The 24,647-nt window shown below is 38.5% G+C and overlaps 1 protein-coding gene across 6 annotated transcripts in view; it reads right to left on the bottom strand.

Annotated features, from left to right (window-relative positions):
* LOC149458413 (kinesin-like protein KIF13A) overlaps window positions 1–24,647 on the bottom strand; it is a 156,157-nt gene that overhangs the window by 87,060 nt on the left and 44,450 nt on the right. For all 6 annotated transcript variants that reach the window (XM_089682272.1, XM_089682273.1, XM_089682274.1 and 3 more), the window contains exons 5-11: window positions 23,075–23,209; window positions 20,604–20,716; window positions 19,365–19,476; window positions 13,346–13,558; window positions 9,163–9,273; window positions 7,409–7,543; window positions 3,542–3,672 (exon numbers count right to left, since the gene is read on the bottom strand). In XM_089682272.1, the coding sequence (XP_089538398.1) occupies window positions 3,542–3,672; window positions 7,409–7,543; window positions 9,163–9,273; window positions 13,346–13,558; window positions 19,365–19,476; window positions 20,604–20,716; window positions 23,075–23,209 (950 nt within the window). The remainder of the gene's footprint in view (window positions 1–3,541; window positions 3,673–7,408; window positions 7,544–9,162; window positions 9,274–13,345; window positions 13,559–19,364; window positions 19,477–20,603; window positions 20,717–23,074; window positions 23,210–24,647) is intronic.

Here is a 24,647-nt window from a genome sequence, read left to right as displayed (position 1 = left end):
CAGAACGGTGAATAACCATCGCCACTTTCTGCTCAGAGAGGAGAGAACTCAGCGATCAGCAGTCATGTGATCGCTCAGGTCTCACCTTTAGAACCGGCAGGGGACAGATGCAGCATTAGACCAATGCTGCATCCACATAGATAAGTATAAATAGGAAAAAAAAGCCCTATTTCTCTTTTAAGTAGTGGATCTATATTTTTAGAGAACATGGTTAGCATTTGGTGTTCCTTTAAATCGTTGGTGCACCACATAAACAGGATCATTTTATCTTTGCTTCAAGCTTACTAAATACAACTGTATATGTTATCCAATAGCAACAGAGCCTTTATATAGAGCATGCAAAGCTCTGGCATATATATAAATCACCAAAGTAATGATAACTTTACTACTGATAATGAAAAAATGAAGAGGACAAAAGAATCCTCCGTGAGGAGGTTTACTTAAACCTCGTACATACAATGAGAATATCGGACAAATGCGTGTTTTATTTTTGCATGCTAGTCTCATATTGAAAAGGAATAGGTTACTAAACTTACAAAACTCTCGCAAGACAGAACACAACTTCAGAAGTGATTCAGTGTATTGTATTTTATTGTAATGTGTACTTTTCTTTCCAAGCATGCGCGGTCTTGGTCACTTGATTTTTTTCTTACAAATACCATACTAATTACACGAAAATCGTTTGTCCTGTTATCTTATGAGAAAAATGTTCATTCTTGTCCCTTCGGATATTTTCGCATGAACTGTTGTGGTCAGCTCTCGAAAGCTGTGTACTCTAGTAATAAATACCGCTTTCAGAGCGATCGTCTGATAATCTGATCTCTAGATCAGATTATCAGATGATCGCTCTGAAAGTGGTATTTTATGTCTGTTTTTTTCACCGTGTGTACTAGGCATAACACCCAGAGATCCAGCTCTGTATTCTGTATAATAGGCCCCTGTACCTTTATAGTGTCATCAGCATTTAATGCCGAATCTGTTCTGAAACAAATAAGCTTGCTGTCATAGTTGATTTCCTTTTAAAACTGCTGGTTGCCTCAATGTTGTGTCCTCAATACGTTCCAAGGAAAGGAGTATGCAGATCACAAAAGCCATGCATACGTCTGCATAATTGCTGCATCAACATAACTGCCAGGCAACTAACATTTTTGGAAGCCATAATCAGTAACTGTAGCCCCCCATGTTTTTCTTATGACAGTTTTCCCATTTTCTTTTACACCTGCCTTGAGTTCAGCTTCAATAGCATAGTACACCTTGTCCACACTGCACATTTCATGGTTACAGGTAGCTCTAGTTTACACAGTAACAATAATTAACTTCACAGATGTAGCAAGGACTCCCTATGCAGTCTGATTAACCATTATCAGACACATAAATCAAGCCTTCTGGCGCCCAGTAAAGAAAACAAGGGCCGCAATCGCTCATTTGGATGACAGAGAAAACTTCATAGCACAGGGCTGAATTTAACAGCCCCCATAGGACACTGGTCTGTAAGGTTTGTCCATTTTATTAACAGGCTTAACAATTACACCATCATCATTAATAACAGCTCCGCACACAGCTGTCAGGGTGATGATCTTGCTCTGCAGTTTTTAATGATCACAGGATAATAACTGCAGCTGACAAATGCATAAAGCACAGGAGGATACAGGTCCATTATACAGCTGACACGTGTTATTAATGGGGATGTGCATGGAAATTAACAAAATAGGCAACAGTTCAGCTACAAAGTGGCTGGACGGAAATCATTATAAAGTTTACTCATTGCCACTCCCTGACAAAATAGGCATATTAAAAATTAAAACTTGAATTTACAGCATGAAACTGCAACACAGACAGTGGTAAAATAAATATAAAAGGCTTCTGGTCTAAACTGATGGCAACATTGCATCTTGCAACATAAACGATAGCTTATGCAGGCCATACATGGGTTGAATCCCGAACAAATTTTTAGTCCGGAAATCGAAAACGTTGTTCGCTCGGTAATCCGATGGTTCCGTCAATGATTTAAAAATCGGCCGACCAAGTCATAAAGTTCACCCCAGATAACAGGTGAAACTTCTGTTCCTTCCAGGTCACAGCTCATGCGCATATTCTTTTCGAAAAAACGATTGTACGATTTGACCATCATTGAGTCGAAAACAGTTGTTTTTCACAAATTTTTCAAAATGCCCGATCACCAAAAAGAGGAGGAACCACAAAAATCGGCTGGTGCTATTGACCCACTAACAGTGTGAAAATCGGCCGATTATTCTTAGGTCCAAATTGGTCGAATTTCAACCCATGTATGGCCGGCATTACTCACATCCCACACTCATGATAAAAAGCTACTTTGCATTTTCTGTGTTAAAGTAGAAATGTGACCAAGCTATGGACATTCGTATATATATATATTAAAGCCTTTTCTATTAGCTGATTTGACTTGCTAGCCTTCTAATCTAAACTAAAGTAAACACAGAGTAGTTAGGGCTAGTTTAGCCTTCTGAAGTATTCTGTGGTTAATCGCTCTTCAGAGGGAGATTGACAGGCAGAGAGAAGGCATTATGCTGCTTACACAACACCTGTTTTAACCTCTAAAAACCCAGTTATAAGGGTTGAGGGGTTACAGTTGTCATCAACAACGTAATATGATAAACTGTCAAAGCTGGGTCTTGCTCATAAGTTTGGGACTTTCTACTCCTGTGTGTAGAATAAGACAAGACGTAAAGGCAAATTTCCTCAGTGGGAAGACAAGCAGTGGTAGATATCTTGACAGAGATTTTAACCCTTCTCTGTTCTATCCAAAACAAACATCTAGACCAGAGGTCTCCAAGCAATCTAAACAATGGGCCAGTTTACTGTACTTCAGACTTTAGGGATCTGGACTCTGGAGTAGAAAAGGTCCTGACATCAGTGGGAAAACACACTAACACCATCTCTGGTGTCAGTGGGTGTAATTGTGCCCCACCATTGGTGTCAGTGAGAGGAATTGTGCTCCATTGTTGGTGTCATTTGGGCCACATAGTTGGTGTCGTTGAGAAATTGTGTTGCATTGTTGGTGTCATTGGGAGTAATTTTCCCCCTTTATTGGTGTCAGTGGGGGGAATTATGCCCAACTGGTGGTATCAGTGGATAAAATAGTTCCCCAAAGGCCAGATAAAAAGCTTGCAAAGGGCCACATCTGGCCCCTAGCCCCTGGAAACCACTGGTCTAGACTACAACTTAAAGACATGAGCAAAGTTGAGAGTAAGAGACTATCTCTATATTGTATGTGTTCACATTCCTCCTACGTAAACTCGCTCTTATTTTAGGCAATGCACTAAATAAAGTATGTGATATCAAGCACTGGAGGTGGAGACAGTGGTCATCATCTTAAAACTTACAGCAGAGATGGGATAGTTTACAAGAAAAACTAATAGAGAACAGAGGTGTATAGAACGGAGGTCCTTAAATGGAAACAAAAGGCCAGACAAAAGGCCACGTGGGAGCAAGACCAACTGCTTCTGAAGAAAGGTAGCCACATCTTCTGGACTATGCCCTACGGTAGCCTTCTCCAACTTACCGTGCGTTTTCTTTTGGTGTTAAGGAAATCTCCCCATCAGTGGCAATGTCGATCACACAGTGCTCGGGTTGAATCCCAATGCCAAAAAGCTGTATGTCCTGAGAAGTGTCCGCACCCACCTTCGTGTGGTCCTGTTGTAGACAGCCATAAGGCAATTAAATTGCATCCTCAAAGTTATAACCCAATTGTACAAAGCGAAGTACTACTCAACTGTGCACTGAATTCTGCAAACAGAACATAAGTGGTTGCATCACTGAGCCTGTGCTGCACCAAACTGTGGAAATGAAAAATATACCTCTTTCTTCTCTTAGATATTTAGTCTTTTGTTACACATCAATGTTTGTCCCTTTGTGAAAAAAAGCTGACAAAAAAGTGACAAAGCTGCTATAGGAATAAAGATTTTGGAACTTGCTTTTTTTCTTTTTCTAAGAGTCTAATTATTATTTAGGCCAGGATGTCATACAACATTTACAACTCAGTTTTAAAGCTCCTCAAAAAAAAATGAAGTGGATCTGAAAAAAATATGAGGAAAATGATAGGGCAGTTTATCTAATCTTATTAATCTTATCAAATTAACTACCAAACTCAACAGGTCCATTATTTCCATCAAACAGATTCAATAACCTCTAAAATTTAACATCATGGTGAGATGGTAAGATAGAAAAACAATGTTTATCTTTATTTAGATGAAAGGGAACTGTACAGGTTTTGGGTTTTATATTCGTGAAGATAAAAGGTAAAACCATTATTTTGTTTTGAAAAGAGTAGGAAATGGTTATTTTATTTCTGTTTTTCTGTGTCCCCATCAGGGAGATTTCTATTGACTTCCAGTCCCATAGACACAGCACGAAGTAGGAGGAGATCTCTGCAAAGTGAGAGAATACTTCTCTTAAACAACTGTCATCAAAAGAGGTTTCTCATTGAAAACTTTCCCCTCTCCTCCTTTTCCTGTGACAACTGAATCATCCTGGATTTTCCATTACTTTCTGTACAGGAGACAATGGTAGTGTGGGAACACTAAATAAAAATATGACAGGGGCTCAACTTCTAACAGGTGTACTTTAAAGACGTTGGAACATTGAAAAAAAATCTTCCCCAACAATACCATTACATGTGATAAGTGACAAATTATTTCCAAACTGCTTTAGAACGCTGACCTATTTTAATTATGGTTTTAATAAGCATCAATGTTTTATGAGATACCATGATTCAAACATACAGAAGCTGACTAATTCAATAATTAGCAGAAAAACAAAAAAATAATAACACTCTTTGCTATAACATGTGTTCCAGTTCAGCCTAAATAAACAGACATAAAATTAAGTTTGGAAATTTCTGAAAATATATATGGCAACCCTGAACAGTAGTGCAGACATGAATTGACAGTTCAGTTCACCTGCTTTTACTGCAGCAGTACAAAAATTCACATGCATTAAGCCCCCTTCACATGGAGCGGACTCTGCTTTGTTCAGCAAGGGATCTGTGAGGCGATCCCCTCCTGATCGGAGCTGAATAAGACAGATGTCACATCTGTGCCCATTTAGTTTCTGTAGAGTGGACACAGGTGGACCCCTGTCAGCTCTGGACCCCTGTCAGCTCTATGGGTGCCTGGGTCTATACAGACTCCACTGTCTGTTTACATCAGGCTACCTGTGATCTGGTCCACAAAAACATTTTTTTTCTAGGTCTTGACAGAACCAGAGGTAGGAGAGTGTGAACGGACACAAGCCCACCTGTCCATAGGACTCCATGGACCTTCTGTTCAGGTCTGCCTGAAAAACTGACAAGTGCACCTGATACCCGTGTGAAAGGGGCCATTGCCTTAACTGTGTACAAACGGTCTAGTAATTTAAATATTTACAGCATATCAAAAGTGATCTTTATTCAGTTCTGTAAGAATGCCATACGCAGGAGTTTGCAGTTAACTACAGCAAACTTTCCAGTCACTGACTATTCCTTCTTCTCCCAGAAAGGCATACAAGCATGCATAGCTTTTTCCAACAAATCTACATTTCTTTGTTACCTAAACTCAAAGACTAGGTTCACATTTGTGCGTTGTGGGAATGTGCGCAAAATCTCATGTATTCCTTCAATGCACAAAAAACACGCATCTCTTTTGCAGGCACCCCAATGCAACTTGTTAGCATGCAATATCATACATTTTGGTGCAGCACAATATATAAAAAGGGTGATGTTCACTTGTTTTGTGTGACTTTGTGTAGGGCAGCCCATTGAAACAAATAGGCTGACTGACACGTGATGCACGAAATTGTGCCAAAGACGTGCACGCACCATTACACCCGCATTGGTGTGAATGAAGCCTAAATGCAGTCGTTATTTTTAAATGAATCTTAACACAAACTAATTCCTACACTGCCCAGTAAAATGGTTGTGACACTAGAAAGAGTGGAATGATATGTCAGTACAGACACCTCTGATACCTATAAAAAGTAGGAATTGGGCAAGTTTTTCTAACCTGTGCAAAGGCTATTACCATAGATGAGCCTTGGTTAGCAGGGTCTGCAGGTGCCCCACAGACATTATATTGTAGTTGAACTGTCATCCAATGACTACAGACACTTATAACTTTTTTATACAACTCTTGTGGCTCAAGGATGCCAGCAACAGCAGCCTACACTGCATTACAGTATTATCTCATCCTGCCAAGGTCTACAGTATTAAATGATGGTCATCTCGATTCTGAAAGTATATGATGATGTGTTTGTTGATGATCACATTTGAAAAAGACAGTAAAATTACTTTTCCTCTCAAGAAAAATGTATAATTGATAAATATTATAGAAAGATACATTTATCACTGTCAAAAGATAACCCCCGATGACAAAAGTGTGAATACTGCCATTGTTGACCTTGCCTTTTGAAAAAAAATTGTGATAATGCCCTGACTTTAATAATGTGGGTCGTTGACTTGGAACTAGTATACAGATCCGGAGTTTTGACTTCACTGATTGCATACTTGTTCGAAAGTCAACAACTCAAAGTACTTAAAGTGATACTAAAAGCCAGGACCCTGCATTCACTATATCTGGTCTCCCTAAGTACACAGAACATGGAAATGCAAATATTTTAGTAAATATAAACTGCTAAATACCTTTTCTCATCAGCAGTTAGAGCAGTCTTGTGACTTCAGCAGAGCACTGGTTAAAGCTTGTAGGAGGAGTTTTATTTCTGCTCTATGAGGATGTGAAACCCCTGACCTCTGTCTGGACAGTGCTGATTGGCCCTGTGCTGATCACATACACCCTCCCAAGAAAAAAAAAAAACCTCTCTAGCAATACATACGAAACTGAGCATGTGCATGTGACCACGGGTTCAGTCTGTATCAGGTGGTCATTTGAACAAGAGGAGGGGCAGAGAAGAAAGGATCAAAAAGCCTTTTTACACAATGCACAGGATTAACCCCTTAGGTTCCACAGTGAGTATAACAAGCATGCTTTACTGCATATACAGACTTGTGACAAAAAGCAAATGCAAAATGCTTTCAGGTACATTGAGTTTGCTTTAAGAACAGATTATGGTGCTTCTGAGATTTTTTGTGTGATTTTCTGACCTCCTTCTGGCCAGCATTCAACTCCCTCAAAGCTGCTTTCAGCAGCTTTTGTACTCCCACTGACATGTATAGGAGAAAAGCAGTTGTGACACAAACAAAAGCCCAGATATATAGGTCCTGTAAGGCAACTACAATTTTGGAAGGAGGTCAACAATGGCATCCCTGAATACCCCTCAGAACAGATTTCCTTTGAACTAAATTGACCTTAGCAAATGATATAATATTTGTAGAATACAAATCACCCTAGCATACATAAATCTCATTGAAAGCATTTATTCTTTCATTATTAGACTTTACCTTTAAATAATAAACCAGCAGTTCGTTAAGCGCGGGGTCAGCATTGAGGTTCACCAGGTAACATTTGTCATCGCCAACTTTAATACCGGAAGACTGTAGAGAGATCCCCATGCTTTCCAGTTGCTTCTGCCTTTCCTGTAAAAATTAAAAATCACCAGGGTTCAAGCATGAATTCAGTACATACACTAAGAATATATAAGTAATAATGGGGGATGGAAGGGGATTTTGCAATCTGCCCTCCACAACTTGCCCTAAAGGTTCACTGAAGTTTAGAACTGGTTATTGGGGTACCCATGGAATGCATTTGGATATACAGTATGTATATTGTGTGTATTGGGGATTATCCTGAAACTGGACTGCAGATGCAATTAAATAATTTCCACCACACTGTCTACAGACATTGTAAACTGAAAGCATCTTTTGCTATCTTGTTAGGACTGGTAAGTTTTAAGCCCATCATTTAAAGTAGGTATCAGCTATCCTAGTAAAAGTCCATCTAACCCTGTTTAAGCTCTGACTAGTGACCCCTGTTTTTCTTTGTCAGTGCAGTCTGTCCATGTTTGGTTTATGCTGTGATATTATTGTGATGTTACTGTGATGTTATTGACACTTTGCATATTAAAGTTTTCTCTCTAATATACCTGCAAATTGATTACTAACTGGTTGGCCTTACTAGAATGCTGATGCATGATTTTTCAAACCAACACAAAGCAACTAACAAAAGTATTAAAGGAAATAAGTTCACCTTTTGAAAAAAATAATAAATGCTAATTTTTTGCAGGGAAATTGAGAACTACAAGCAGTCAGCCACAATGACTGATGGTAATTGTAGGCATTAATTCACAGAAAACTGTGAATGAATGATGCAGTTATGTGGGTGAGGGGGAAGGCTGCAGATACTGGAACATGTTACTTGTTCTACCCTAAAATCAGGTACCTACTTCCCCCTCCTCTCCAAAAAGTGCCAAATATGGCAGTGAAGGGGGGAGGATGCAAACAAGCAGAACTTTCCCTTTTGGGTGAAGTTCTTCTTTAGAGTGGATCAAAAGTTTCCATTTTTTTTTCTAATAAACATTTACTTACCTGCTCTGTGCAATGGTTTTGAACAGAGCAGCCCTGATCTTCCTCTTCATGGGTCTCCCGCAGGCGCTTCTGGCCCCTCTCCCTTGCCGAGTGCCCCCAGAGCAAGTTGCTTGCCCTGGGGGCACTCATATGTGCTGGCTCCTGAGCTGGTTCTGTGTGCCTATGGGACATACAGAGTGTAGCTCAGTCCCTCCCTCCACTATCTCCTCACTGGCTGTGTTTGACAGCAGCAGGAGCCATAGACTCCTGATGCTGTGTCTCAGCCAATGAGAAGAGAGAGACCCGGGAGAGCTGCTGCTCTTGTGCACATCACTGGATCAAGATTGTTCTCAGGTAAGTATTAGGGGGGCTGCGGGTGAGCTGCACACTGAAGTTTTTTACCTTACTGGATAGAATGCATGAAGGTAACAAAAAACATCATGCTTTACAACCACTTTAACATTTCAACACAAGTCCCTCGAAGATATGTAAATAAAGCGTAGGCAACATATGCTCTCCCTATGGTAAGTTATATCTCCGAACATCCTCTAATAGCAACACAGTTAAATCTTTTGAAGTCTACCCAGTGGATACAAGATAAATATACAGTAGATACAAGCAAGCATGACAACAAAGTAAATAATTTCAAGTTTTTTAAGCTCTGTAACTGCTACAAGACAAATAAGCAATACCTGGGCAATAGCTTCTGTTTTCCTCAGCTTCTCTTCCCAGGTAATTGTCAGTTCTCTAATTAATTTCTCAGATTCTTCTAATTTTTCTTTCAGTTCAGGTGCTTTCATAGCCTATGGATGGAAAATAACAGGCAGATACATAATTAATCAAACTGAGCAGAAATCAATCGAGCCATCTGCTTCATAACATTTAACACTGCTGCATTTTAAGATTTGCTAATAAGGAGTATAATTATATTCAGAAATCAACTGGGGCAAGAAATTCTATCCAAATAAACTAACAAAACTGACTCCACCTGTGCAAATAACAGCAGGTGACAATATCACGGAATGACTACAATTATCTGTAAAGTATAAAAAGAAAACTAAAATTATCACTAATACACTATAAAAGATATCACTAATACAGAATTCAGGAGAGGAGCATTTGGGCAGGAAAATGGCAAGCGCGCCTTATCGCTAGTATGTTTGGGCATTCATGTATTCTAATGGCTATAATAAATGAATATTCTGGCCAATAGAATGCATTAATGCCAAACAAGCAAAGACACATAAAAGCACATTAACGTGCATGCAAAATGCGGCTTTAAATTTGTTTTCTTAGCTGCATTTCCCTCCCCTGTAGCTAAGGCATCCAGGGGAGGAAAAATAAAGTCCTGTGTACATGAGGCCTAAGACTTTGACTTTTGTTCTCATTATCATAAAGTATTTCCACTTTCACATGCACTTGCTTCCATTTTTTTTAAATTTGTTGGATTTCCATTGATGACTACTGAGTCTGAAAAGCATTCAAGTGGAGCCCAGTCCAACAAGACTCTGTCGCTGTGAGATCCAACAGCTGAAGCTGGGATAAACTGTGCCAGATAGCTAAAAACAAAAGTGGGGAAACTACTGGCAGCTGTAGGTTGTAGAATCTTGATTGAAGAGGGAATGTAGTTGCTAGAAGTAACAGGTTAATTCTTGTCCCACAGAGCTGAAGAAAAGATATATATCCTCTTAGGACACTAGCAAACTGGAGCATGCTGGCTGAGAGAGAGGTTATACCCAGGTTTTTTTTTGTTTTCCAGTTTTAAGTCCTCCTGTAGCTAGCAGTATAACCCAAAGGCTCAAGGATTTCTCAACTTAGACATTTTCACTATACATAGAAAAAAGACAATTGGACTTTACTGGCATTGAAGGGGAACAACATTTATATATAAAAAAATATATGAAACTTTATTACAATTAATTAAAAGATACAAAAAGATACAAAAACCACATACAAATCCAAGAATCTGCATACTGCCTTGTGAACAGGTTCAACTGGTAACTCACTAGACCAAAAAAAATAGCCTATTACAAAATTACACCTAATTGATAGTCATGTGTAAAGATGTATATTGTGGTTATGAGTCCTCATGAGACTGTTGTATCTTTTAATGCATTGTAATAAAGTTTCATATTTTTATATATATAAATGTTGTTTCCCTTCAATGCCAGGTAAAGCGGAGTTCCAGCTGTAAAAAGAAAAAAAAAAAAACCTGTAGCTTTGGACTTTTAAAATACAGCCACTTACCTGTCCCTCAGTCCAGTGGTGGTTTCACCAGCCGTCTTCTCTCCCTGGCATCTTTAATGTGGGCACCCGGCTGTGACAGCTTGCAGCTTCACAGCTGGGTGCCCACTGCGCATGCGCAAGAAGCATTTGGGTACCCCCCCATGCCTCCCCAAAGGTGTCAATCCTTAATGGGGAGTGGGGGACAAAGCATTAAAGCAGGACTTCCCCTTTTGGGTGGAACTCCGCTTTAATTGTTTTTTTTAATGTAAATAAAATTATTCATGGATGTGGCAGATGAGCAGTTTATACCCTTTATGCAGAATGTTTCACAAACTACTATACCAGGGAGAGGCTACTTTAGGTTCTACAAGACCACGTAGGGTACGGTCTGGCAACTCTCCTGACCCAGTGGTAGTAAACTAGAGTACTGTGCTTAGACATCTTCTGATAAAAAGTCATTTATATGGCATGGAATGTATTTAATTTTTTTTATTTTTAGGGATTACTTTGTTTATTCAATGTTTTGGGATAAGCAGGGGGTTAATGGGCAGTTTATGAATGTTTTAAATTTCTCCTTGGTAACCACAATTATATAGTGTATGGTATGTCTTTCAGCACTTTTATTTTAGGTGGTGTGGGGGTGGAGGGGTTGGCTCCTACTATTTCTCCTTGTACTATTGTTCTGTAAAGGGGAGGCACCTCACTGTTCATGAGTCTCCTGTTGTCAAGGGGGACCCTGAAGCTGGTGTATAAATGACAAGGCTAATTTGTATTGTTTTGTTTTTCTTTTTTTGTTTTTTTAATTTTTATTTTATCTACCATGGTACAGCAGTAACTTTGCACTGCTGTTTGGTAACTGTTGTTAAAATTCCTAAACAAGCAATTTACAAAAAAAAAGTAATGTATTTCCTTGTCATGGTACTCTGTAAGTTCCCAACTTGGGTAACTAAAGCTCAGTGTGCACAATGTACCTCATGAAACTTAAAGTCTCCGCTCAAGCTCCTGTAAGTTCCGCAGTTACTTTACATACTCTATGATTCTCCCATATTGATATCTCGAAAATGTTTACCCATATAGATACCCAATTTATGGAGCCAAGTTGTAAAAAACAACCTGCTAGCATTAAATTCATGACTCTACAGTATGGAAAGGTTCAGGGAAGGTTGGAAGTCCCGAACCCTAACGTCTACTTCCTAACCACTCAACTCTAACACCTGACAGGATGGAACTTGGAGGATAGGCTAAAACCAATTGGTAGATTACTAACCTACCCTGATACAGATTTTTCGGCATTGTTGCATCTGGAATTGAGTCTCCAGATGTGCAGTTGTCTTACCCCAGTCTCCTTACTGAAAACAATTTGACAGTCCGTAAAAACAAGTTAACAAGGTTTTCGGCTACCTAAAAAGTGTGCCCTATGGCATAATAATAATTATGTGGAACTTGCTAAGCTGAAAGGGTTCCATTTCTGGTATGCATTGGGTATTTGTTTGTCAGCTCAACCGTACGCCATGAATGTACTGAAGTCCTTTACTATACAACAATCTGAGTTTGCTATCCCTAGGCAACAGTTTTATAGATCAATCTCTCCATACTATCTTAGTATTAGAGGAGCCACGTCTGATTCATGAGATAATGTCTCAGGTTAGCAAGATGTAGGTGAAATTGATGGAGAATGATTGGGGGTGGCCCTGGCATCTGTACCTCTAGTTTTTTATCCTCTTCACAAAAGCCGACATAATTTCTCATACTACACCATGCATAATTGTTTCAATGGGGTAGGAGGGATTCTACCTCTACCCCAAATGTAATAGTGATGAAGGGGTCTTAATACAAATGCTCTGGAGGTGTCTGAAGTTAACCAGATATTGGAATGACGTTACTAGTACTATATCCTCGATATTTGATACTATTATACCTCAGGATCCTTTAGTATGACTACTAGGTGCCATAGACATGGAAATGTATACACCCACTATATATATAACGGTGCTTAGACCCTTCTATGTAGCGTGCAAATTGATAGCATGACATTGCTTCTTGCCCCACCCTCCAACTGTGGATTAAACAAGTGAATTCTTTACTAAAATATAAAAAAAGCTGACTTATCAGCACTGTAATACCTCAAAGAAATTTCTGACCATTTGGCAAAATTACTTTGAAACCCTGGGGTTTGCTCCCCCTCAATTAATTCTTCATAAGCTATTTCAGATATTTCCTTTTTCCAGCACTGAATGCTGGAAAAGTGTTGGCACAGGCACAGTGTTGGCGGTTATGACTCCTGTTCCCAAGTGGCAGGGCTGCTTAGTACTTGAAGACTTCTGTACTGATACACAAATACATTAGTAACCTAACTTTGATTTGTTCTGTCAAGTTTGTAGCAAAATGGATAATATCTTGACATTATTGTTGTAAGTTTCACACATTTTTTTAAAGAATTTTTTATATGTGCCGAGAGATGACTAGGCAAGATCTCTCTACTGTGCGCACGTAATTACTTTCACTAAAAAACGTAACTGATTTTTAAAAAAATGTTAGTATTATACCAAACCTTATTTACAGCATACAAATTAATTATACACCAGTTACTGTGATTGACTACTATAGGACATTTTACAATATCTGTGCCACTTGTATGTGAGTTCTCACCTCTGCCTTTGACAGTTGTTCTTTGAGTTTGTCCACCTCTTCCCGCAGTTCTCGGATAACTCTGGCATTAGGATCTTCATTCACCACAGCATGGTTGACTATCCTTTTAGCTCGATCAGCATACCGTAGTGTGGACAGCGTCTCTTCATAGTTGTCTGCTGCTGGGCTTATTGTTGCTATCATGGCAGTCTTGCTGTTGCCACCCAAATTGTCCTTTATGCCAAAGTGAAAGATACAAATTAATTAAATTGCGACCAAGTCATGCCATTCAAAATGGCTTCTGTCTGATCATTTATCATTTTTTTTAAGTTACTCCATTTATAAAATGTTTTACTGAATGAACTTGTTTCTTTGTTTTTATGATTTACATAATGAAATAATATATGGTAAAATCTAAAGTAAACCAACTTCAAAAAGTGTTATTTTAAAACTTTCCACAAATGTTACTTAGCTAAGATGGTACGTACATAAAACATAATGTATGCATGTCATCCTACTGTACAACAGAGTTTTACCAGTAAACAATAATTTAATGCCATAAATGCATATGGACCAGGCCCTAGGTTGAATTTACTACTGGCTTCTAAATTCTGCATTATAGGAACATAAACTACAGTTTTGCTCAAAAGTTTGCACACCCTGGCAGAAATCATGAAATGTTGGCAATCATAAATGAAAATATGACTGATCATGCTAAAAAACTGTCTTCTATTTAAGGATAGTGATTAGAGATGAGCGAATTATTCAAAAATTTGATTCGGCTGATTTGCCGAATTTGCGGAATAAATTTGATTCGATGCGAATTTATTCGCTGCGAATTTAACTTATTAAAAGGGTTTCTAGGCTTCAGAGAGCCATTATATTAGTGCAGAACACTGTACCTTTAATTTAAATGCCCTTGGAGTCTGCTGGGGAAGAGAAATATTACTGTCAGTCAGTATGACATGCAGATGAGTGCCGTCGATCTTAGAATCACCGCACACTTCACTCATTTGGGCAGTCACGGGGCACGAAGAAGAAGAAGAAGAAGAAGAATGAAAAGAAGAATGAAGAGAAGAATGAAAAGAAGAAGAAGAATGAAAAGAAGAAGAAGAAGAAGTAGGATGAGGATGAAGAAGAAGAAGTAGGATGAGGATGAAGAAGAAGAAGAAGAAGAAGAAGTAGGATGAGGATGAAGAAGAAGAAGAAGTAGGATGAGGATGAAGAAGAAGAAGAAGAAGAAGTAGGATGAGGATGAAGAAGAAGAAGAAGAAGTAGGATGAGGATGAAGAAGAAGAAGAAGAATGAGGATGAAGAAGAAGAAGTAGGATGAGGATGAAGAAGAAGAAGAATGAGGATGAAGAAGAAGTAGGATGAGGATGAAGAAGAAGTAGGATGAGGATGAAGAAGAAGAAGTAGGATGAGGATGAAGAAGAAGAAGAAGAAGAAGAAGTAGGATGAGGATGAAGAAGAAGAAGAAGTAGGATGAGGATGAAGAAGAAGTAGGATGAGTATGAAGAAGAAGAAGAAGAATGAGGATGAAGAAGAAGAAGAAGAAGTAGGATGAGGATGAAGAAGAAGAAGAATGAGGATGAAGAAGAAGAAGAAGAAGTAGAAGTAGGATGAGGATGAAGAAGAGAGAAGAAGAAGAAGAAGTAGGATGAGGATGAAGTAGAAGAAGAAGTAGGATGAGGATGAAGAAGAAGAAGAATGAGGATGAAGAAGAAGAAGAAGAAGAAGAAGTAGGATGAGGATGAAGAAGAAGAAGAAGAATGAGGATGAAGAAGAAGAAGAAGTAGAAGTAGGATGAGGATGAAGAAGAAGAAGTAGGATGAGGATGAAGAAGAAGAAGAAGTAGGATGAGGATGAAGAAGAGAGAAGAAGAAGAAGAAGTAGGATGAGGATGAAGAAGAAGAAGAAGAAGAAGAAGAAGGATGAGGATGAAGAAGAAGAAGAAGAAGAAGTAGGATGAGGATGAAGAAGAAGAAGAAGAAGTAGAAGAAGAAGAAGTAGGATGAGGATGAAGAAGAATTCCATTCCAGCAAAAAGTGTATCTGCAGAGAGCTCCGCTATTTCTGACAGTTCTCTGCCAGTTCCTTCACATTTACAGCGGTTGAAACATTGTATCTATTTGTTTCCGAATAAAAACATCTGTATCCTAAATGGAAACAAATAGATACAATGTTTCAACTGCTGTAAATGTGAAGGAACTGTCAGAAATAGCGGAGCTCTCTGCAGGGACACTTTTTGCCGGCTGTAGAAGGGATGAAAATCGGCGGATCGGGGAAAATTCGATTCGTGCATCCGAAGTTTGCTAATATTTGGATTCGACGCGAATCGAATTTTTCCTAATATTCGAAACGAATTCCACTTCGCCAGGTTCGATTCGCTCATCTCTAATAGTGATCATATGAAGCCATTTATTATCACATAGTTCTTTGGCTCCTTTTTAAACCATAATGATAAGAGAAATCATCCAAATGGCCCTGATCAAAAGTTTACATACCCTGGAAAGTTTGGCCTTGGTACGCCCAATGCATTTCGTCATCAAAAGACATCTTCTAGGGGCTACTGACAATTCCATTCTGCTCTCTATGGTTCAGTATCTAGCCTGCTCAGTGCATCCACATGAGAGCTAACAAATTCAATTGACTATTTATACACAGATACTAACTGCAATTTAAAAAGCCACACATGGGAAATTACCATTTAACTGCCATTTTAACCTGTGTGTGTCACCTTGTGTGACTGTACCAAGGCCAAACATTCCAGGGTATGTAAACTTTTGATCATGGCCATTTGGGTGATTTCTGTTATCATTATGATCTAAAAAGGAACCAAACAACTATCTGATAATAAATGGCTTCATATGATCACTATCCTTAAATAACAGACAGTTGTTTGGCTTGATCAGTCATAATTTCAATACAAATACCAACATTTCACACTTTTTCTGCCAGGGTATGCAAACTTTTGAGCACAGCTGTATAAGACAGCCAACAAAGAATGAACTGACAGCAGAGAAAAAGAGTAATGAATGCCCTACATGTTTTTGGGTACTATTGAGTGACACAATTTTCTGTCTCTGACTCTGTAAAGGTTATGAGGATAGTCCAAACCTGATTAACATTTGGAAATGTGGAAGTACTTGGAATTAACCCCAATGACACATGTGGAAGAAATGGTATGTAAACTGTGATTTTAGAAACAACGATGAGTAAAGAATATAACTGCGTGCATATAAACTGTTATTAATTCCTTGTGAGTGGTTTTCATATTGTGATCACACCACAAAACAAACTTCAAAAGATATTATTTTCCTAGGTAAATCAGTAGTCCAATACTGAGGTCAATGCATATTTACTGATCTGACAAAAAGAATAGTTCTGGATACATTTGAATAACAGATATTCGACTATGGAATATACTGACTTTGTATTCAAATAGCGAGTAATCAAAAAGAAGAGTATACTTTAGGAAACACCATGTCCTGGTTATTACGTCTGTAGCATTTAAAACAAATTGCCCAACGATCAAGTTTATAGTAAAGAAGAAAAATATATATACCGTATTTTTTTCCAACATAGAACAGTAATAAAACAGAGAATAGATTTGGTGTTTCAGGGGAAATGAAGCTGAAAGTGCAACAGGCATTCCCTGAACTCATACTTAGGTACACATATTTTAGGTATGATATAAGCAAAAGGAAAATTTGAGTTAGGATAGGCAGCCTTAATACTTGAAGTGACTGTTGATACTGAGAGCAAAATGATCAAACCCTCCAATAATGTCAAGGTGTTAAGGATTATTGCTGGGTTAAACATCTAATTGTAGGAGAATCTCTGTTGGCCAACAAGCAGGACCATATCCCAAGGAATTTGTGGCCATTCTGCTAATTCCAGTGGGTGGAGTTATTTCCATTATCTAGAAACTGCCACTCTGGTGGCTAGAAGACAATGCAGCAAACTGCTTTTATTAATTTTGACACCAGATCTTGGTAACCTGGGAGGCAGGCCAAATATCAGAAATGCACATATTTTGCATGATATGTAAACCTTGTCCAAAATGTGGTAATCTGGAGACAATTCCACATTATTAGATATTGATGGGTATATGTGGTGTAGTTTTAATGGAGACAGACACCTTAAAGCTGTGGTTCCCAACTTTTTTTCCCACTTGTGTACCCCTTTGCAACCCATTTCCATAAATCATAACTACCTAACCCCATCCTAACCCACTAAAATCAGCCCAAGTAAAATTATTGTGTGGTTGGGCTTCACGGGTGCCCAGACCACCTGCACCATAGAAGCACATTACGTTGAGCTGCCCTGCCACCTAGCATGGATAAGGTGGGGCAGAGCACCAGTGATCATGGTAATTGTGGGTAGAAGGGTAGAAATGGCTGCAATGATTACAGTCACACTGAATTTCGTCTAATTTTTTTTTTTTTTCGCATAACCCTAAACATCTTGGCACCTTCAACATAGCCCTCCCATCTTGTCATATAATAAAGTTTTTTTCCCCTAGAACTGCCCCCCCCCCCCAATTCCTATCTGGAGTGGACCATACAGAATACAAATTATGTGTAAGAGGAATGTACCTAAAGGGGAATGTTCAATCAGGGTGGGAGTTTGTGGCTTGAGTACACCAAGGAGACACATTAAAGTGACTCTAAAGGGAAGTTCTTTAAAAAAAACAAACATGTTATACTTATCTGCTCTGTGTAATGGTTTTGCACAGGGCAGCCCCAATCCTCTTCTTATTGGGTTCTGTGCTGGCGGTCCTTGCTCCTCCCCCCTGCCAAGTGCCCCCAATAGCAAGCCTCTTGCTATTGGGGCACTCCTGAGCCATGCTCTGTGTGTCCATTCACACATGGAGCGTGCCTCAGCCCCACCCCCTGCACTCTCCTCATTGGCTTACTGGCTGCGACTGACAGCAATGGAAGCCAATGGCTCCCACTGCAGTGTAAGCCAATGAAGAGAAAGTGACCTCAGAAAGCACATCATTGGATTGTGATGGGGCTCAGGTAAGTATAAGGAAAGGGTGGGGAAGCTGCACCCAGAATGACAGGCATTGGACTGGGTGACTGTGGATGCAGATCACTGCAGTCTAGGAGTGTACTGTAGAATTCCAGGGCATGTTAGGTTGGGGTCAGAAGCCTTTGGAGAAGTTAGCTATGGTGGATGTACCCACCCCTGGACCAAAGGTTGAATTGTCTAATAAAGAAGTGAGGGAGCCAAGTCTATGAGAAGGAATCTTAAGTATTACAAAATTGCCGCAGATTTGTAGGGGAGGCAAAGATAAATAGAGAAGTCTGAGAAGTAAGGATACCATGAGGACGGGATCCACAAAGGTGAGCACAAGTCTTTTTGGCATTGGTCATATTTAAATTGTGTTATAAGTTTGCTGAATAGTTGTAAAACCAATCCACTGCATGATTCACAAGGGCAGCTTTGTACTAAATTTCAAAGTCTGAATACTTACCCCTCCCTCAGTCTTAAGTTTTGAGAAAACCATTTAGCGCAACTGGGGCTTCTTGTTTCCCCAAATTAAACAGATTCTGAGGGATCTGAGATGGGAGATGAATGGGAAGCTCTATTAGTAGTAGGATAAAGTCCAGTGAGTTGGGTGGGTAGCAGTTGGATAAAGGAGTATAATATAGGTAAGTGAGATGAGGTCTGATTACCCAAATTTCTACTAGGGAAATTGATTTGCAGTTGGGATTATATGCAGGATCTCAGATTTGGATAAGGCTCATTTTAAATTTGTTTAGGGAACCAAATAAAGCAAATATGCATAAGAAGTTTGTCAGTGGGAGGATTATGAACATCAAAACAACTGCAGTTCTTAATCATGTTAGTCAATGTATAGCTTAGAAAAGATAACTGTTTTTGCAGTTAAAAACAACAAACATTTCAGTTGTTCTACCACATAATTATACTGTACCCACATGGTGTTGTATGATTAAAGGAATGACATCGTTATTTCAAGAATATGTGATCTGCAATGTAGGAATAGATATTGGAACATGTGGTATTACCTTAAGAAGCCATGTTAGCACAGAATCTCTGTAAGGCACAAATTTGTTCTTCCCTTTCCCTGCAGCTTGATCGGCCAAAGAAGATATAACCAAACCCAAAGTTGTTAGTGACCTGGGTGGACAGATGCACATCCGTTAAAATACAGATATATCTAATGCTATGCAGAATTATGGAATTAGAATAACAGAATATTCCATGACAACACCCTGAGATCCCACCTACCGGATAAAGGATGTTGTCAGGAATGAAGATCTGAAATACACATTAGACGTCTAAGAAAAAAATTTTCCAGTAATTTTCCCATTTGACACAAACTGACCATGACACAATAGACCTAGAAGTTGGGATTGTTTCAGGGTAAGGTCTTTGTCAGTAAATAATAATAAGAAAATATCTTGTCAAATTTACACTTACAGATGAAATCTACAAATCCGTTAAAATGTAACATTAAGGTGAACCCCAGGTAGAAATATAAAAACACCTACAAATTCACCAACTAAAGGCATGTAAAAAAAGATTATTGAATATATTTTTTAAATGTGACTAGGGTACCTACCTAGATTTGTCATGAAACTGACCTAAGCCCTAAAGCAACAACACTCACATTGGTAAAGGTAACATTAAGATTTAGGAAACAGAATGTAAAAAAGGATAGCATCCTTAAGGCCAGGCTGTGTTCTTAGCCAAGCTGTTTAAAAGTACTTTTGTTGTTTTTAACATTAAAATTTTCAATGATTTTGTAATGATTGTAATTTCCCAAACAAAGACCACATTCACTGAGAAATTTATTTCTTCAAGAATGTTTTTCCATCCTACTCCTTTGAATTTTCTTGTCACTGCAGTCCAAAACAAATGTCAAGGTAGTCAAGCTGGACCTATTCATTGAGTCACTGCTGAAGAATTAGTATGTGATCTGTAAGTAAGGGAATGGCTCTCAAAGCCTTCACATAGCATCTTGCTTGTTAGATTCCCTTTTATCACACATGAAGCATATTTACCCATGTTGAAAAACTTCAACTCAGAAAAATAGCATTGCAAATCTAAAGTATCTAGTAGTGTGAGGCACTCTTCTTTGTTCTGCTATAATAAAATATCACATTCTACTCAGCTGTAAAGGATTCTGTGTTTTCACACTCTTCACACTCTTATCTTGCTTCTGCACTTATAGAAGCACAAGATTGCATTAACTGTTCATTAAAATCTACACAGATATAAACATCACAGAAAAGGGCTCTTACTTGTTGATGTTGCTTCCTTCCTTGAGACGTTCTCCCGCAGCACCCGTTTTCGAAACTCTCTCACTGCCAGCCAAATCCACCAAGCTCACTTTACTGACTCGCTCTCCAGAATTCTACACATAAGTAAATGAGAATATTCAGTATAAATATACATTTATAAACTGGTTTTATTTTTTCTCTAGCAAGATCTGGTTAAAATCTAAAACAACTCCACTAACAATGGATCTCCACTTTGAAAAAAAATGAGAAAACCCAACCCCATGTTGGTTTTTACTGCAATTTGCTACAGAATTCTCACAATGTCTCCAACACAGTCAATCATGCAAAACTGAACTCTTGAGTTTTACTAATTTCTCTGGAAAATCTACAAAAGAGTACATAATGCCATATTTCTATGACCAGCAACTTTGCAGACTCTTTAGAGAATACATGAAGAAATCATATGTTCCATATGTCCTGCTGACAAGAACACCTCAACTAAAAGCCATGCTCACACCATCACAGTTGTGCTCGGTTTTTTTGGGACACCTACCAACATGGGCACCAAATGACAGTTAACAAGCAGGATTCAAAACCTGTCACTATCTACTTCAAAATGTTGCTGTCTCTTGAACTTAATTTAAAGACCTTTTATACAGTTTTGCAGGCATACTCATACAGATTCACTGACGCTATTGTGGTAACCCACAACCCTTGAACACTAAGGGGTGCATTTATCAAAGATACACTGGGCAATTCACACAGACATCATGGCTTATCTTTGACACATATGGCCCATAATGTCACAGGAGACCCAGAGTTCCCTGTGCATTTAAAATGCGGCCAGTGTGGAACATTTGACATTTGAAGTTTGAGGAAAAAGGTAGGAGGACTACTTTTCCATCCCCCTACTCCTGCCAGTGATGGAGCAGATACTGGGGGACATCAGTGGACCCCAGAAAGGCAATTATTTGTTAAAAAATAATTAAAAAAAAATGTTTTGCTCTTTTATAACAATTCTTTTTCCCACACCCCTACAATCTATTCCAATTAGAATGCTGAAGGGTATATGGGCTGACATCCAAATAGCAAGGAAGGGGGGAGAAGTGCTGCTCCCTTGCTATGGGGATAACAGTCTACATACCTGGCACGTTAACTCTAGGAATAGAGGCGGGTCATGTTTTATTCATTTATTTTAAATGCATATAAAATGGATCATGGAAGTGCTGAACCTGCATTAAAAACAGAAATTCAGTACTCTTATTAATGAAAACACCCAGTGCTCCAAAGCCATAAGCTCTTTAAATTGTAAATTCCATCATTTCAAAGCAGGGAATAATTTACATATTGTGCAAGGTGAAAAACAGGCAAATGTTGGGTGAATATTAAAAAGCATTTGCATTCACTAAGCAATAAATTGGATGAACAGTAAAGCACAGTTCCCATTGAAGAACGGTTGTGGGCAAATCTTGTTGATGAAATGTTCATACTAGAACTCTTGCTTAATGCAGTTTTTTGCCAGGAGAATCTTGTTTGAAAATGGATCAAAACCACTGTCATAATTAGCATGAATGTGAAAAATTAGTGAAGCTTTGGCAAAAATAGTGGAAACCTGAGGCAAAACCTGTGTGAATCACATTCTGTAACAAAAAAAAAAATGTACCCCAAAGTAAAGCATTCACCTAATTAGTACCACATCATATGAAAATGCTAAAACACTAAAGCCTAGTACACACAAGCCAAATGTCGGGTGTCATTAGCCGGTTCAATAAAAACCAGGCGACATTTGACCCATGTGTAAGGCGGCCGGTCCAACAGAAGTCCTACAAAAGTTCAGCTGTCTTCTGTGGAAGAGGCATGACCGAAAAAGATCTACAGATCATCTCCAGAGTGCTCGGGCGGGGTGTCGTCCCCCTGTCAAAAACACAATAGCTCAGCAGGGGAGATCGCTGTACTAACATTGGATTGTTAGTACAGCGACTCCTCCAGAGCTCTGCAGTTTTTTCCATTCAGCTTGTTGGGATGAGCAAAAAAACTGCTACCCACATGGAAGAAAAATGTATTTGAAATATATTTAAAAAATATTCCTCCCAAATATATTGCATTTATTTGAAATACTACAATTTTGGCCATTTCAATATATTTCTAAATATATATATATATATATATATATATATATATATATACACTGAATGTTGAAATGTGTTTTTATTACAAAATATATGAAAATTATTTTTAAAAATACATTTTAGATATACTGTATGTCTTTAAAAATACAAATCTACATTTTTGGAATGCATTTACAAATATATATAAAAATATATGTTAAAATGACTTTTTCATATGTTAAAAAAAATCTGAATATATTTTAAAAAAGCTGTGCTATATACTGTGATCTATACAAAATATATACAGAAGAAAACATTCAGATTATACAAATTAATTACATTGTTTAAGACATAACTGATAAGAATTTTGTTGCAGGCACTTACACCAGACTGATGGTCATACAAAGTCTGAGTGACAATGATATTAAATACAGCGTGTGATCGGCTGCTTTCTTCATTCATGTTAGTTGCAGCAACAGTTCGAGATTTGTTTCCTTCAGACATTAATGACTCAATATCCTAATAAAGAAAAAGGTTACAGAATTAAAAAAAAATCTGTACTTATAATTAGTTAAACCATGGCTAGCAGCTTGTAGCCCTGAAAATGATAATAAAATAGAATCCTGGACCATAAATGCAGCAGAAGCATGTACAAGTAAGTACAAGCAAATGTTTCATATGAGGGAGAAAAAAAAAAAAAAAAAAGACAGACTACAACGATTTATGGGAAGCCTGTCTCTTCTGCTAAAATATTAGTCAACAGGCTGAGGGCTTGTCTCCACGGCATCATTTTGACGTCAGTTTGAAATGCACCATAGATCATTTAGAATCAATTGACAGGTGCATTTGACCTGCAGTTGATGACCTTCTAATCCTGCATTAACCGGCTCTAAGCAGGGTTTGCATTGCCATAGACTTGTACGGTAACACAAAACCCTTCTGAAGTGAACAAAAGCCTATCAACTAAAGCCCTAACTTAGTTCAGCCATTCTTGGGATGCAGACTACACTGCCAGGCACCATAGGCAAATGCCTGACCTCCACAGTGGATAATCAGTAAAACATGGCCCAAGATGCTTCTCCACCCTACAGACTTAGAGAATGAAGGGGCATCAGCACCATGATAAATCATCCCTGTGCTCCCCCCTGTATGTTCAAACAACTTGGAGATGGTATCCTTAAGGGGAAGCAAACCAAGGGCCTTAGAGAAGTAGGACAAGAAGGATAGCCACTTAGTCAAAGTGCTTCCCTGCCCACCTACTATGGGACAGAGAAACAAACAAATCATTTCCTAGTTTGTACATGCAAAGCGTTATAGACACAAGCAGAATCCTAGATAATTGATGACACATTCATAAAAACAGATTTTATGACAAATAAACATGTATAATTGACAGTGCCGAGAAAATAGTAATATATTATAGTTGTTTTGGCAAAACATCAATGGTTATCTTGCCATACCTTGTTAGGGCTCATGTACACTGCAGCTGATAAATTCATGTTTAGGAGCTGTTCTGCGTTTTTTTCAGCAGCCCCTGAACTCTCCCTAATTTTCCTATGTGTCCATGTACACTATGTCATTTACAGGCAATTGAGTTTACAGTTGTTTTTTTGAACGCAGAAAACATGCATTCAGCAGTAGATTTTATCAGCGTTTCAAACGCCAAATGCCTGTAAATGCAGCTACACGTGTTTATAAGCGTTTGTGTTTGAAACATTTTTTTAACTGTTCCATTTCCAGATGCTGTCCAGAGCCTTTTCTCACCATGAAAAATGCATGCAAAGCGTTTTCCCGATACTCAACTGGACCTGGTACACCATACGTTGAGGTTTTGCATGAAAGAAAATATGTTAGACGCTGCTGCAATAATGTATGCACAGAAATGAGCTGGAACACATCCAAACACCACAAAAAAGAAATAAAAAAAAAAAAAAGACAGCTAATCTCAACAAATACC

The sequence above is a fragment of the Staurois parvus genome, unplaced genomic scaffold (assembly GCF_062004578.1).
Source record: "Staurois parvus isolate SC_StPar_1 unplaced genomic scaffold, SC_StPar_1.0 ptg000287l, whole genome shotgun sequence".
Lineage (NCBI taxonomy): Eukaryota > Metazoa > Chordata > Amphibia > Anura > Ranidae > Staurois > Staurois parvus.
This window is presented reverse-complemented; position numbering and strand designations above follow the sequence as displayed.